Here is a 17,415-nt window from a genome sequence, read left to right as displayed (position 1 = left end):
ACTCCAAGTTATTTTAAATCCTTTTGAAAAAAAATTATTGCAAAATTTTCAGTACACTTTTTTCAGCATAGGCATTATGGTACAGTAAGTTAAAGTAGTTTTACAGCTTTTATTACTAAGCCTGAAATAATTTGCTAATAATGAAATGCCAAAAACATAAGGACACTGGTACTGGTTTGTATTATACAGTAATATCTTTTTTTTTCAAAATTTAAGGCCACTTTTTCCATTTTTTTATCTATACCGTATTTTTCGGACTACAAGACGCTCTTTTTCCCCCCAAAAAAAGGGGGGAAAATAGGGGGTGCGTCTAATAGTCGTAATGCAGGCTTACCCGCAGTGGTGTGGTGGCGGCGGCAGAGGTGCGGTGGCAGAGGTGCGGGGATGAGGAGGCGCAGTGAGCGAGGTCCCTTTCACCGGTGAGATGATGCAGCAGCCCGGTAAGCAGCAGAGCCGGGTGAATCATGTTGTTATCGGTGGTGGCGGCCATCTTCCTGAGGCCGCGCGTGCGCATATGGAGTGCTCTGCTTCCCGGGGCTTCAGGAAAATGGCCGCGGGAGGCCGCGTGTGCGCAGATGGAGATCGCGGTGGCCATTTTCCTGAAGCCAAGTTCGCAGATTTATATCTTGGCTTCAGGAAAATGGCCGCTGCGATCTCCATCTGCGCACGCGCGGCCTCCTATGGCCATTTTCTTGAAGCCCCGGGAAGCAGAGCACTCCATCTGCACATGTGCGGCCTCAGGAAGATGGTCGCCACCACCGATAACAACATGATTCACCCGGCTCTGCTGCTTACCGGGCTGCTGCATCATCTCACCGGTGAAAGGGACCCCGCTCACTGCGCCTCCTCATCCCCGCAACTCTGCCACCGCACCTCACCAGTGAAAGGGACCCCGCTCACGCCGGGCTGCTGCAACATCTCACTGGTGAAAGAGACCCCGCTCACTGCGCCTCCTCATCCCCGCACTTCTGCCGCTGCTGCACCTCTTCCGGTAACCACTGCTGCAACCCTCCCATGGACACCAGGCCGTGGCGTCGCCCACCTAAGCAGGAAGGGACCCTGCTCAGGTGCACGCCGTACCGCATCACCCCACCTCTGCCGACACCATGCCTCCTGTGACCCTGCTCTGCCACTGCCAGCCTTCAGGTAAGATACTGTAAATTCGGACAATAAGACGGACCCCCATCTTATAAAAAAATCTTTTTTTCTGCAATTTTCACCCCAAATTTGGGGTGCGTCTTATGGTCCGGTGCGTCTTATAGTCCGAAAAAATACGGTACGTTTTTTCTTTTTTACATCAAAAACATATACTTTATTCACCCAATGGTTTAGAGGCTATATTTTACTGTCATTGTTACACCCACAAATATCCAAAAAGGACCCAAGCTGAGAGCATCATATATGCCTATGATGCTGTAAATTTAGATGAAGAGATCCGGTGTTGACCCCTTCACCTCGAAGCCTGTTTACACCTTCCTGACCAGGCCAAGTTTTACAGTTGTGACCGCTGTCACTTTATGTGCTAATAACTCTGGAACACTTCAATGGATCCCACCAATTCTTAGAATGTTTTATCGTGACATATTGTACTTCATGACAGTGGTAAAATTTGTTCGATATGACTTGCTTTTATTTGTGAAAATATCGTAAATTTGGTGAAAACGTGTAACATTTTGCAATTTTTAAACTTTTAATTTTTATGCCCTTAAAATAGAGTAATACCACAAAAAATAGTTAATAAATAACATTTCCCACATGTCTACTTTACATCAGTGCCATTTTTGAAACATAATTTTTTTTTTTAGGAATTTATAAGGGTTAAAAGTTGACCAACGATTTCTCATTGTTAGGGATCACATCACATTTGAAGTGTCTTTGAGGGACCTATATGACAGAAAATACCCAAAAGTGACACCGTTCTAAAAACAGCACCCCTCAAGGTGTTCAATACCACATTCAAGAAGTTTATTAACCCTTCAGGTGACTCACGGGAATCAATGGAATGTGGAAGGAAAAATTGAACATTTAACTTTTTTTCACAAAATTTTTTACTTTAGACCCAATTTTTTTTATATTCGCAAGGGTAACAGGAAAAAATGGAACACCAATACCCCATATGTGGGAGAAAATTACTGCTTTGGCGCATTTCAGAGCTCGGAAGGGAAGGAGCGCTATTGGACATTTTGAATGTAATGGAATAATTAGCAGATGCCATGTTGCGTTTGGGAAGCCCGTGATGTGCCTAAACAGTGGAAACTGCTCACAAGTAACACCATTTTGGAAACTATCTAGATGTGTGGTGAGCACTATGAACCTTCTCAGAAGCTTATAATAATAAGCCGTGTTAGGTTTCCAGTTCCCACGCTGCACAGGGGGAATCTCAAACCATGTCCTCTGCGGTCTCCCATTCTTCCTCAGCCGTAGAGAATTCTGCTCAGCAGAAATGTCAGTTGCAGCATCTTGCGCAAGCTGATGCTGTGCATCTGGTTACTGCTGCTGTCCCAGGTCCAGCTACTGTAACCAGCATTAGTTAGCGGCAAGCAGACGCTCCTGGTTTTTGCCTACTGGGCGTGTCTGTGAGGCGACCTCTCATTGGAGGTCGGAGGTCACATGCCCATGTCCTCAAGCGGTTCTGATTGGACCACTGGCAAGGTCCCGGAAGGCTGCGACTATGAGGGTCGCATAGCCGCTCGGCCATGCGCTAGTATATTCAGAAATCGTGTTGTGTGTGGATGTGTGTATGATACTGGTGAAAACTCCTAATGATTCCCCTAGCTAGCATTGTTGTGTGAGTCTGGGTGTTTGGAGCAAGTATAGCCCCAGTCAGTGCATGCCGACACTGTGCACGATTATCAGCGTCAAAATAGTAGCGTTCGCCAGTGCAACGCCGTCCGCAGTTATTGCGCTTTCTCTCCCTAGTTAGGGTGGTTAGTGGCGTTCACCAGCGCGATGATGCGTGCACTCAGTGCGCTAAATCTTTAGTATAGTTTGTCCTGGCATCGCAGGTGCGCTAGTGGGTCTAGAGGGACTTAAACCCCGCATCCTTGAGACTGAGTGCTGTCACCGTACACTAGCGTTCACTCTGCCGAGCTCTGTGAGGCATAACAGGCTTTGACATTTATAATCCGCAGTATTGCGACTCTGTGTAGCAACAGAGTTCGTCTCTGTACACATCGGGTGATGTTCGTCTATTATACCGCCATATAGTTTACGCAATTACCGGGCAGCAAGTAACATCTCTGCATGGTGGACCCCGGGCACCGAACTCACCTTATCACTACCTTTATATTATTTGGTGCGTTCCACCAGCCCTAACAAGCTGTGAAAATAAAAAATAAAAACATTTTCACACAAAAATGTTTTTAATCCCCAATTTTTTTATTTTCACAAGGGTTACAGAAGAAAATGGACACCACAATTTGTTGTGCAATTTCTCCTGAGCACACATGTACCCCATACGTGGTCAAAAACTACTTTTGAGGTACACTGTAAAGCTCAAATGGCAATAAGTGCCATATTGGAGTTCAGATTTTGCTGAACTGGTTTGAGGGTGCCATGTCACATTGTAAAACCCCTGAGGTGCCAGATCAGCAGAACCCCCCATAAGTGACCCCATTTTACAAACGACACCTCTTAATTAATTAATCTATGGGTGCAGTGATCATATTGACACCACGGGTGTCTCACAGAATTTTATACCAATGGGCAGTGAAGAAAAAATAATTACATTTTTACCACCAAGATTTTGTTTTAGCCTCAGATGGGACATTAGTAAAAATGGCACCAAAATATTTGTCCTGCAATTTCTGCTGAATGTGGATATACCCCATGTATGACTGTACAGTACTGCTTAGCCATAAGGCGAGACTCGGGAGGGACGGATTGCCATTTTCCTCTTGGATCACAGATTTTGCTAGAATAGTTTGCGGACTCCATTTACAGAGCCCCTAAGTACTAGAACAGAAGAATTCTCCCTCAAGTGACCCCATTTTCATAATTATACCCTTGTTGGAATTTATCTACAAGTGTAGTAACGATTTTGACAACATGGGTGCTTCCAAGAAACAAACAGCAGTGGATGTTGCTGAGTGAAAATTGCAAACTGCCATTGTGGTGCCCAGTACGTTGCGGTCACTATTACGAGTACATTGTAGTTAGCAGTACGTTGTAGTGACCAGCTCATGCTTCTGGAGACACACATCTGTAAATTAGGTGGCTGCCATTGCTACAGAAATGCCAAATAAGTGGAAGCTAAATGTGGTTTGGGGCTTAGAAGGAAGGGGGCATTTGGATTTGGGAGTGCAGAATTTGCTGAATTTCTTTTGGGGGGTGAGGAGCTATAGCGCTTTTCCAGAGCCTTTATACTACCAGTAATGTACTACTTGCTTTTTTGTGGATTGAGTTGAAGCTTTTCTTGGGAATATTTTCATAATATTCGGCGCTCTACGCTGAGCACTTACATCGGGTTCTCCATCTAAATCTCTGAGAGACGTCATTCAGATGAAACCCCTGAGGGAGTCACTCACTATAATGAGACAGCACAGGTACTTTAGACTCCATCTGGCCTCTGTTCAGTGGTGTTCTTTTCAGAAGTGCACAAAACTATGGCAGACTGCAATTATATGCACGTCTAAAAAGAAGGATTCAGATGGATCATAGGCTGTCAGACAGCATCCCCAGTGCCTCCATCTGCCTCATCATAGGGAATCTTCCATTGGGGACTCCGTCTGAATTACATATTTCAGAGGTTTACACGGAAACCCCAGTGGAAGAGCTCGGGAAAAATGTGAGCGAAGCCTTATTGTGATCTCTGGGAGGCAGAAAGAACAAATCAACAGAAAGTGAAGAATTGGTTTTATTTATTTTTTAGACCATTCTTATTATGATATAAGCTTGTCAGTTCGTGCTCTCAGCATGAGCTGACAGGTAACCATCCCTGGGTGAACCCATGGCCATTTTTCCCGCTGTGCTGATGGAAGCAGAGAGGGATGTCTCTCGTGATGTCACTGTCACTATTGACAACATCATCACAGGGGTTAAACACCCGCTATCAGTGCTAGCATCAATCATTTGCGTTGCTGCAGGGTGCCAGCTCTCATATAGATCTGACACCCGCATTTCATTGTGGCGGTGCTCAGCGTGAGCCCACGTGATCATGGCACCTTATATATACGGTGATTTATAGGAACGCAGCTCTCAAGGTGCCGTATACATACCACGTATGTCAGGAAGTGGTGAAACGAGGAATTGTAGCAGTAACAAGGACCATAAAACACGGACATTTAATTTCATACAAATTTATAATTGTTTTACTTATATTATGTCTCTTGTGTTCTCAATAGTTGCAAGCTGGGATACGTTAGCAGTATATACAAATCACTATATGATTAACCTTTCCTATTCCAGAAGACAACAACGGATGGCCAAATATGTTTGATGAACATCATAGGAAAGCAAATGAGGTGACGGATCCCCAGGAATGCTGTAAGTAACTAAAGATGGAACTGTTACATTTTTTTATCACTAATAAAATAATTATTACACAATTTTAGATTTAAAAACTAGGACAGGAAAAATTCCAAATTTGCAATTATTCAAGCAAGCAAATAGATTTATCATTGGCATGAAATCTGTTATGACAAATAACTTATGAAGATTTCAGGCAGAACTATAACCTTTCAATGTACAAAATGTCTCTGCTTATTGAAAAATGTCCAGGTTTTCCAAATAGAACTACTGTATTTTAATCATTAAACTATTTCGCAAACATTTACTTTAAAGGGCCACTCCGATCAAAGTTAGTCAGCTTGTAATCACATGATGTCATAGACCTAATGGAAAAGAGAATTAACTGGTCAAAGGGGCAAAATTAGCAATTGTAAGTACACAGTGCCATATAATATGTTGACTGCAATATATTAAGAGCATAAATACTTTAATGAGAGTGCTTCTTTAACCCACAACTCAATAAGGACAATTAGGCTGGAGTTACAGTAAACGTATGAAAAATTGGTCCAAGTCTCCCTGCCAACAGTCGCACGAGTGTAATGCAAGTGTCATGTGAGTATCATGAGAGTGCAATCCGATTTTTCACATCTAACATCAATTTACATCCGTATGCATTACAATTGCTATCCGATTGCAATGCGATTTTAACATGAGCATAGAGCAATTCTCTAAGCCATTTACACATCAAATCACCTAACTGGCGTTCGCACTGACGTGAAAAAGGTTAAGTGAGTTCATTGGCTGTGAACTCTCAGGTCCTGTCTGACGGCACCACGAGCAGGAGAACTTTGACGCCTCTCCATTACTAACCTTGGGGCTTGATGTCACCTGACAGTACAAAGCTGACATCAACCCCCCAACCATCAACCCACTTGCCACCGCTACAGGGCAAGTGGGAAGAGTGAGGCTAAGTGCCAGAATTGGCACATCTTGGAGATGCGCCTTTTCGGGGGTGGCTGAGAGCTGATGTTTTTAGTCTGGGGGGCAGTATCCATGGCCCCTTCCTACTAGACTAATAATATCAGCCCCCAGTTGTCTGCATAGTCTTTGCTGGTTATTAATTATAGGGGAGCCCTATGTCATTTTGTTAGGGTCCCCCATTTTAATACCCAGTAAAGGCAGTTATACAGCTATGAGCTGATATTAACAGCCTGAGAAGCTCCATGGGTATTGCCCCCTTCCCGGGCTATAAACATTGGCCCCTAGCCATCGGCTTTCCCTCTGCTGGTTAAGAAAATTACTATCTATCTATTTATCTATCTATCTATCTATGTATATACATATAAATACAGGTGCTTCTCACAAAATTAGAATATCATAAAAAAGTTCTTCAATACAAAACAGTGAATATCATATATTATATATAGTCATTGTAAATAGAGTGCTCTATTTCAAGTGTTTATTTCTGTTAATGTTGATAGTTATGGCATATAGCTAAAGAAAACCCAAAAGTCATTATCTCAGTAAATTAGAATACTTTATGAAACCAGCTTGAAAAATGATTTTAAAATCTGAAATGCTGGCCTACTGAAATGTATGTTCAGTAATGCACTCAATATTTGGTCGGGGCTCCTATTGCATCAATTACTACAGCAATGCGGCGTGGGATGGAGGAGATGAGTCTGTGGCACTGCTGAGGTGTTATGGAAGCCCAAGTGGCTTTGATAGCAGCCTTCAGGTCATCTGCATTGTTGTTGGATCTGGTGTCTCTCATCTTCCTCTTGACAATATCCAATAGATTTTCTATGAGGTTAAGGTCAGATTTCTGGCCAATCAAGCAAAGTGATACTGTTGTTTTTAAACCAGGTATTGGTACTTTTGGCAGTGTGGACAGGTGCCAAGTCCTGCTGGAGAATTAAATTTCCATCCCCAAAAATCTTGTCAGCAGAGTGAAGCGTGAAGTGCTCTAAAATTTCCTGGTAGACGGCTGCGCTGACTTTGGACCTACAGTGGACCTACACCAGCAGATGACATGGCTCCCCAAACCATCACTCATTGTGGAAACTTCACACTAGACCTCAAGCAGCTTGGATTGTGGCATCTCCACTCTTCCTCCAGACTATGGGACTTTGATTTCCAAATGAAATACAAAATTTACTTTTTTCTGAAAACAACACCTTGGACCACTGAGCAACAGTGCAGTTCTTTTTCTCCTTGGCCCAGGTAAGACACTTCTGGCGTTGTCTATTGGTCATGAGTGGCTTGACACAAGGAATGCGACACTTGTAGCCCATGTCCTGGATATGTCTGTGTGTGGTGGCTTTTGAAGCAATGACTCCAGCAGCAGTCCACTCCTTGTGATTCTCCCCAAAATTTTTGAATGGCCTTTTCTTTATAAGCCTTACAAGGCTGCGTTTATCCCGGTGGCTTGTGCTCCTTTTTTTACCACACTTTTTCCTTCCACTCAACTTTCCATTAATATGCTTGGATACGGCACATTTTTAAACATTTAGGAAGCCTTTGCAAGTGTTTTTGTTAATTATTCTAATTTACTTAGATAATGACTTTTGGGTTTTCATTGGCTGTAAGCCATAATCATCAACATTAACAGAAATAAACACTTGAAACAGATCACTATATTTGTAATGACTCTATATAATATATGACTTTTCGATGATATTCTAATTTAGTGAGAAGCACCTGTATATGTGTCACTGACCTCTATATATCTATGTATCCTATGTGTATATATCTATTCTAATCTAGCCTGTCACTCTGTGATTTTACTGTGCGCAGTAGATGAATTGCCGGCTTTTATTCTATCAATCCATCTATCTCTCTATCTATCTGTCTGTCTAATATATATATGTGTGTCACTGACATCTATATATCTGTCTATTCTATGTGTATATATATATATTCTATCTATTCTATTCTAACCTGTCACGCTGTGATTTTACTGTATGCGGCAGATGAATTGATGGCTTTTCAAAGGACTGGTTGTAAAAATCAGACAGCACTCACATGGTCCGAGTGCTGTGCAATTTTTTTCTTGCACCCATAGGCTTGCATTGGTGAGTCTCGGCGTCAATCGCAGCCTGCTGCAATTTTACACGCACGCCGGATACATCTCGGAAAATAAACGCTGATGTGCGCTGCCCCATAGATTAACACTAGACTGAGTGCTCTGTGATGATTTCTCACATAGTACTCGGCCATATTCTGCGGTAGTGTGACTTCAGCCTTATAGAAACACTTGCACATACATATCTTCTCAATAGAATATATGAAACTGAATGAAATGCCATAGAAAATACATTTATTTCATAACTACATCCCACATGCCTTCATTTGAATCCCAAATAAAGTTTCTTATACCTGTTCTCACCCACAAGTATTTTGTGTATGTTTTCCTTACTTTGTTCATTGGTGACACAATACATGTCATGGAACTTTATCCTTTTTGTATTTCTGAAAAAAATAGGATCAGAGTAGATTATCTTGGGCCAAACAAAAAATTTGAGGTACCATCATCCATACACACAAAACCAGTGCAATCCTCTCTAATTTCATTTTAAAATCTGGTGGACTTTTTGAGCCCTGTTGGGCATGACGTCAATTTTCGGACTGGTTAATCTTCTGATTCCAGGGCAAACCAGGAGATTAACCAGTCCGAATCTAAGTGGATTTACCATATATAATCTTATGATATTATACAATACCATGTAGTTTTGATGGTATTGCATGAATAGTATTGAGTTACGTTTTTTTTATTTAGAATTTGCTTTGATTTAGATAGAGATCACACTTAAAAGTGGTTTCCACTATAGATGGGCAGATCGATTTGCAGGACTCTGGTATATTGGACAGGTCTACAGTTTCTGGCCACTGGATAGGAGGCTCGCAAATCGTTTTCTTTAAAAAAAATTCTGGTGTGGCTTTTGGTTAGCCGGACTGGCATGATGACGCAAATTCATATGATACACAGACAATGTCATGCCAGTCTAGCTAATCAGGGGCTCTGCATGTGGCACACACAAACTATTTCAGCAGAATTTGTACTCCAAAAGCCAAATAGCATTCCTTACCCTCCGAGCTCTGCCGTCTGCCTTAATATTTAGTCTTCAACAATATACAGGGTATTGCGCATTTGTGAAAAATTTCTTTACAAATGGTGGGGTTTACAGTTTATCCTCCTATTACCACTTGTAAGATTTAAAAATTATGGACTAAAGCACATTTTATTGAAAAGGTCATTTTTAATTTTCACATTCTAATGTTATAAATGTTCTAATGTTATAAATATTTTGTGAAGCACCTGTGGGTCCAAAAAGGTCACTTTACCCCTAGATTAATTCCTTGAATGAAGAGTGTATGCAAGCCTCTTGAGATGCACACAGTCACAAATGTGACGCTGAGTCACTACTCAGAGACAAGCCATGAGACAGGGTAGTCAAGAGGTCCGGGGTTTGATACCAAGAGAGCTCCTCATAAAAAGAGAGGTAAGACAAAAGTAAAAGCGGTTGGCCTGTCACTTAAATTACTGACAGATCAGCACACCCCTGCCTCAGATTGGACTATTGAGCTGTCACTCACAATGCTGACAGCTCAGCATGACCCTGATGCTATAAGGTGGCTGAGCTGTCACTCACTGCATCCATTACACAATGAGTGGTGGAATCATGACAACTCTATTGCTGAACAAAAATTATGTTGAAGTTCGTTTAAAGTTTGCTCAACAGCATTTAGACAAGCCTGTGAAATACTGGGAGAGTATAGTCTGGTAAGATGAGACCAAAACTGAACTGTTTGAATGCCCTAACAAACACAATGTTCAGAGGCCAAAAGGCACTGCATATCGCCCCCAAAACACCATACCAACAGTGAAGTTTGGAGGTGGAAACATCATGATGTGGGGCTGTTTATAAGCATACGGCACTTGCAAACGTCATATAATTGAAGGAAGGATGAATGGTCAAATGTACCAAGACATTCTTGAAAAAAATCTGCTGCCATCTACCAGGATGATGAAGATGAAATGAGAGTGGACATTTCAGCAAAACAATGATCCCAAACACACAGCCAAGGAAACTATCAATTGGTTTCATCGAAAGAAAATAAAGCTGCTAGAATGGCCGAGCCAATCACCTGACCTGAATCTAATAGAAAATTTATGGAAGGAACTAAAATTCAGAGTTTGTAGAAGGAGCCCACGGGACCTTCAGGATTTGAAGAGTGTGTGGAAGAATGGGCCAAAATCAAATTTCAGTAGGCGTATTCAATTCTTTTTCTCAGTGTCATTTTTCATTATTATGAAGAAAATTAACTCTGTCATTGCGATTTGATCCTGATGAAGAGGTTTAAAAGCCTTGAAACGTATTGATACAAAAATCGCATTCTTGCTTTTAACCTTGTTTGAACTTTGGGCAGCGCGGACTCTGAACCACTGTATTCCTCATTTTCGGCATAGCATTTTATTGGTGGTCTGGCAGGAGCCTTTACATGCTTTTATAGGAGTTGTGACTGTCACATCCCTATCAGGTGAGCTTACTCACAATATTTTATTTCATTTGTTTATCAGATAAGACACTATTTGCCCTTTCTGTCTCTCCAGCTTTATTATTTGATTTCTCATTATTTCACATAACTTAATATATGGACATCTATGGTTTGATTTCTTTGTTTGTGTGAAATGGATGGGTTTCTATCAACATTTGGTGATTTTTCATGTCAATAGCATATAAATTACATCTTCATATTTTCTTAATTCCTTCTGTTTCTCCTGTGGGTTTCGCTCTTAGCCCTTCCACGCAGGGAAAGCTCTCTTAGCTCTATCACCCAATGACCGCTTTCTAAGCCATACAACATGGGAACAGGTCTCTTAGCCCTTCGATCAATATATATATATATAAGTTATACCTGTGGTTTCCTGAAGAAGAAGTAGACTTGTACTTCGAAAACTGTGAAAATAAACCAACCATTTTATTACACTGGGATATATGTTTTAAATCTTGTCGGCACTGAGAAAACAATCGCAGCATGCTGCGTATTGCTGTGATTCTCGGACAAGACTCACCAATGTAAGTCAATGGGTGCGAGAAAAAAAAATCGCACAGCACTTGCACCATGTGAGTGCTGTCCGATTTTTACGCACCCGTGTCCTTTGAAAAGCCGGTAATTCACATCAGGCATACAGTGAACTCACACTGACATGTTAAGAATAGAAAAGATAGAATAGATATATACACGTATAATACAGATATATACTGTATATATGTCAGTGACACACACATATATATATATCTTTATATTTCATAGAGAGATAGCAGAAGAGCTGATAATTCATTTGTCGGTTTCTGTACAATCATTGCAGAAGCCAACAGGATAGGAGACATGGTTTACATACAGGAAACCATTGCAGAACAGTTAGATTTATATTTGCCAGTGGCTAATACTGTTAGTAGTATGTGTGTGTAAAATTTGGGACCTGTATGTATTTAATAAAAGAATGTTTTCACAGAAAAAACTGGTGTGGACTCCCAAGCAATTTTCTGCGCCAGAGAGGGAAAGCCAGTGGCTGAGGGCAGATATTAATAGCCTAGAGAGGGACCATGGTTATTGACCCCCCTGGCTAAAAACATCTGCCCCAAACCACCCCAGAAAAGGCGCATCTGTAAGATACACCATTTCTGGCATGTAGCCTCTCTCTTCCCACTGCCCTGTAGCAGTGGCATATGGGGTAATGAGGGGTTAATGTCACCTTTGTATTGTAAGGTAACATTAAGCCTGGATTTGTAATGGAGAGGTGTCAATAAGCCACCTATCCATTACTAATCCTATAGTTTGTAAAAAGTTAAATAAACACACACATGTAGAATAAAGTCTTTTAATGAAATAAAACACTAAACACTGTTTGACCATTTTATTGTTACTGGTAATCCAAGCATGCCTTAAAAACACATCTCTGTAGACAGGCTTATCACTATGCTATCTATTCCCTGTTTCCTCTTTCTGAATTTTCTGTCCATTACTACTCATCTGTCTCCATGTCCTCGATGCACCTAATAGCACTTGGTAACTGCACTTACGCAGATACTGGCTGATGGCCGGATCATGCAGCTTATTTATTATTTATTATTATTATAATGAAGACTGGACCATACATGACACTTTCTACCTATTGTGTCCCCCCTATTTCCTTATTGTAATGGACCCTCACTCCTCCTGTAACTATGTATTACTTGGTGTTGTCTTTAGTGTCTGTACATGTCTCCACTTAAATTAATGCGGAATATGTTGGCGCTATAGAAATAAAATTAGTATTACCTCCCCCAGACTGACTCCAGATCACCGAACCCCTAAGCCATCACTCCCACCACCTCTCCAATTGTAAAAGAAAAGTCTTCATTTCATAGCCTTGGCTTATCTTTAGGAAGCATCACCCCATCCACAAATCTCCTCTTGTAACATCTGTTGTGCTCTTGTCTCAGTAATTCATTTATAAACCTGCAGGATGAAAGAGCCTCTGTTCTCTGAAAGCTTGTAAATATAATTTTTCTAGTTAGCCAATAATATGTAGGTAATAGGTATCACACCTAGAATTATATTTTTTGGGCATAAAACTATTTAATTTGTTTAATTAGATTCCAAGTAATTCTTCAATATATTAACCTGGGTAATTTATGTGATGAACACATGTATTGGAAAGCATCCACTGTGAAGAACTCATTGGCAAGTTTGTGCAAAAGTAAGAAAAGTTAGAAAACCCTTGGCTCCAGCTCAATATTACATTGTATGCCACTGCTTTGCTAGTGCCACCTAGTGGTGTCTATATAGAATTCACAGAAATAGCCATAACTTGTTACAACCATCTTTTCTTTATTTTTTGAGACTACATAAAAGTCATAAATCCAATAAAAAGCCATGCATTTGTCTCAGACTGCGCCAAAGTGAAAACTCCTGACTGAAATGAGATACCTAAAGAAAGGTGACATTGGACAAGGAGAAACAAAATAATAATCTTGTCGTTATGATACCTTTAAATGGCTGACAAAAATAAAATAAGTGATGTTACAAAGCAAGCTTTCCAGACTTCTTAGGTCTCTTCATTAACCTCTTCACCCCCGGGCCAATTTCCATTTTTGTTTTTTACTCCCCTTCTTCCCAGAGACATAACTTTTTCATTTTTCCATCAATTTGGCCATGTGAGGGCTTGTTTTTACGTGACAAGTTAGACACTTGAACAACATCATTGATTTTACCATATAGTGTACTGGAAAACCGGAAAAAAATCCTAGTATGGTGAAATTGTAAAAAAAAAAGTGCAATTCTACAATTGTGTTTTTGGGTTTCTTTTTTTGCCATGTTCACCAAATGCTAAAACTGACCAGCCATTATGATTCTCCAGGTCATTACGAGTTCATAGACACCAAACATGTCTAGGTTCTTTTTTATCTAAGTGATGAAAAAAAAATCCAAAGTTTGTAAAAAATAAAAAAATTGAGCCATTTTCCGAGACCTTTAGCATCTCCATTTTTTTGGTATCTGAGGCTGAGTTAGGGCTTAATTTTTGCGCCACGAGTTGGCGTTTTTAGTGATACTATTTTGGCATAGATACAACATTTTGATCACCTGTTATTGCATTATATTGCAATGTTGCGGCCACCAAAAAACGTAATTCTGGCGTTTTGAATTTCATTCTTGTTACACCATTTACTGATCGGGTTAATTTTTTAAATATTTTGATAGATCAGGTAATTCTGAATGCGGCGATACCAAATACATCTGTTTTGTTTTTTTTATTTTGAATGAGGCTAAAGGGGGGTGATTTGAACTTTTATATTTTTATAAACATTTTTTTCTGCTTTCTACTTACTTCAATAGTCTCCTTGAAGCTGTGATTTTCTGATTGCTTGTGCTACACAGAAGTGCTTCAGCTCAGCGCATCAAATGGGAATGCACGACATATGACACATACGTAAAGGGGTTAACAACAGCATAACAAAGTATCTGAAAAAACACAAATAAACACAAAAAGAGTAGAGGCATGGTGTAATAAATGGATATTTAAAAAGAAGTGACCTCAAGTGTGTGAATCCTTAATTAGGTTAGATGTGAAAGTTTTATTGTCCCAATAACGAGCTCAATAATGAGCTGAGATCTCAATCTGTGCATGCGCTGCCTCTGGCAGCCATTTTCCTGAAGCCCAAATCAATGGGCAGAACGGGGACTCTGCTCATGCCTCACTGCCGACAACTTGTTGAAGCCTGGGCTGGCAGCTTTGCACCTCCGGGATAAACCTTCCTCCCAGCTCGGAGCATCGCTGTTCGTCTGCTACCACCAGATTCCTGCAGCAGCGACCGTGCCTCCTATGACCCCGCTCCCCCGCTGCCGCCAGGATAAATCTGGTGAGTTTTAATACAAACTCAGAATGGATTCCATTGATGACTCATGAAGGGAAAAGAGACCTCTTCAGAACAGAAGAGACAATTTGCATATTAAATTTTCCAGAGAAGCATTGCAAGGTTTAAAAGTCTCCTCGCCTTGACATGGCAGACTTGACATGTCACGCTCTGCAAGGAGAAAAGTTACCCCGAGGATCCCGGTCAGACGCCCCTCACCCAGCCAAACAAGATCTCACACTTTGCACTGATGAGGAGTAGGGTTGAGCGAAACGGATCGGACAAATTCAAAAGTCGCCGACTTTTGGCAAAGTCGGGTTTCATGAAACCCGACCCGATCCCAGCGTGGGATCGGCCATGTGGTCGGCGATCTTCGCGCCAAAGTCGCGTTTCGTATGACGCGTTCAGCGCCATTTTTCAGCCAATGAAGGAGCGTGGCAGCGTGATGACATAGGTGTCAGCTGCGTGCACGCCTATCGCCATCTTATCGCTTGTGCTGCGATTCACAATGTGCAACACCGCTTTGCTGGGCAGGGATGGAGGAGGAGGAGGATTTCCCATTGACTTGCATTGGGTTTCGTGTTTCGGTCGATCTCCGACTCTTCGCGATAATCGGCCGATTTCACTCAACTCGACTTTTGAGAAAGTCGGGTTTCGCGAAACCCGACTCGATCTTAAAAAAGTAAAAGTCGCTCAACCCTAATGAAGAGCAGTACCCCGAAACAGTGTCTGCAAACTGAGATTCTGGTTTGGCTTTTTATCCTAAGTCGTGTGACCAGGCTCATTGACCAGGGTGAATACTAACTTTTAGGGTATGTGCACACGTTGCGGATTTGTCTGCAGATTTTTCCCCACTGAATCCGCATCTCGAGGCAGAAAACGCAGACAAAAATCCGCGTGTTTTTGATGCATTTTTTGCGTGGATTTGATGTGTTTTTGATGCTTTTTTTATGCATTTTTGTATGAGTTTTTGAAAGCTAAATAAAGATGCATTATTGAAGAAAAAAAAAGATTTGCGATGTAATTTCTTGTCCAACATCCTCTTTTACATTTGTCCAACCCACACTCCATTACACACATAGATAGACAGATAGATAGATAGATAGATAGATAGATAGATAGATAGATAGATAGATAGATAGATAGATAGATAGATAAATAGATAGATAGATAAACCGTGTTCCAAATTATTATGCATATTGGATTTAAGTGTCATAAAGATTTAATTGTTTTATTTTTCAAATAAACTCGTGGATGGTATTGCGTCTCAGGGCTCAATGGATCACTGAAATCAATCTTAAACACATGTGATAATTAGTTTTCTAGGTGATTCTAATTAAAGGAAAGCTACTTAAAAATGATGTTCCACATTATTAAGCAGGCCACAGTTTTCAAGTAACATGGGAAATAAAAAGGATCTCTCTGCTGCTGAAAAGCGTCAAATAGTGCAATGCTTTGGTCAAGGGATGAAAACATTAGATATTTCACGAAAACTTAAGAGTGATCATCATACTGTGAAGAGATTTGTGACTGAAACAAAGCACAGACAGAGTTCATGCAGATAAAGGCATAATGAGGAAGGTTTCTGCCAGACAAATTCATTGGATTAAGAGAGCAGCTGCCAAAATACCATTACAAAGCAGCAAACAGTTATTTGAAGCTGCTGGTGCCTCTGGAGTCCCTCGAACCTCAAGGTGTAGGATCCTTCAAAGGCTTGCTGTGGTGCATAAACCTACTATTCGGCCACCCCTAAACAGTGTTCACAAGCAGAAACGGTTGCAGTGGGCCCAGACATACATGAAGACTAATTTCCAAACAGTCTTGTTTACTGATGAGTGTCGAGCAACCCTGGATGGTCCAGATGGATGGAGTAGTGGATGGTTGGTGGATGGCCACCATTTCCCAACAAGGCTGCGACGTCAGCAAGGAGTTGGAGGAGACATGTTTTGGGCTGGAATCATGGGGAAACAGCTGGTAGAGCCCTTTAAGGTTCCCAAAGGTGTGAAAATGACCTCTGCAAAGTATATAGAGTTTCTGACTGACAACTTTCTTCTATGGTATAAAAAGCAGAAATGTGCCTTCAGGAGCAAAATCATCTTCATGCATGACAATGCACCATCTCATGCTGCAAAGAATACCTCTGAGTCATTGGCTTCTATGGGCATAAAAGGAGATAAACTCATGGTGTGGCCACCATCTTCCCCTGACCTCAACCCTATAGAGAACATTTGGAGTATCATCAAGCAAAAGATCTATGAGGGTGGGAGGCAGTTCACATCAAAACAGCAGCTCTGGGAGGCTATTCTGACTTCAGGCAAAGAAATACAAGCAGAAACTCTCCAAAAACTCACAAGTTCAATGGATGCAAGAATTGTGAAGGTGATAGCAAAGAAGGGCTCCTATGTTAACATGTAACTTGGCCTGTTAGGATGTTTTGGAGTTAAATAGCTTTTTTTGTTCAGTGAATGTGACCTCCTAAGGCTGGGTTTACATTGCGTTCAGTGACTCCGTTAAACGGACTACGTTACACCGCGGCATAACGCGGTGTAACGTAGTCTGTTTAACG

General features: G+C 41.2%; 1 protein-coding gene across 1 annotated transcript in view; it reads left to right on the top strand.

The window, feature by feature from the left end:
• RXFP2 (relaxin family peptide receptor 2) overlaps positions 1 to 17,415 on the top strand; it is a 347,803-nt gene that overhangs the window by 207,709 nt on the left and 122,679 nt on the right. Inside the window, exon 3 of the mRNA XM_077298262.1 lies at positions 5,407 to 5,484. Coding sequence (XP_077154377.1) covers positions 5,407 to 5,484 — 78 coding nt within the window. The remainder of the gene's footprint in view (positions 1 to 5,406; positions 5,485 to 17,415) is intronic.

This window comes from Ranitomeya variabilis, chromosome 3, assembly GCF_051348905.1.
Source record: "Ranitomeya variabilis isolate aRanVar5 chromosome 3, aRanVar5.hap1, whole genome shotgun sequence".
Taxonomy (NCBI): Eukaryota; Metazoa; Chordata; class Amphibia; order Anura; family Dendrobatidae; genus Ranitomeya; species Ranitomeya variabilis.
This window is presented reverse-complemented; position numbering and strand designations above follow the sequence as displayed.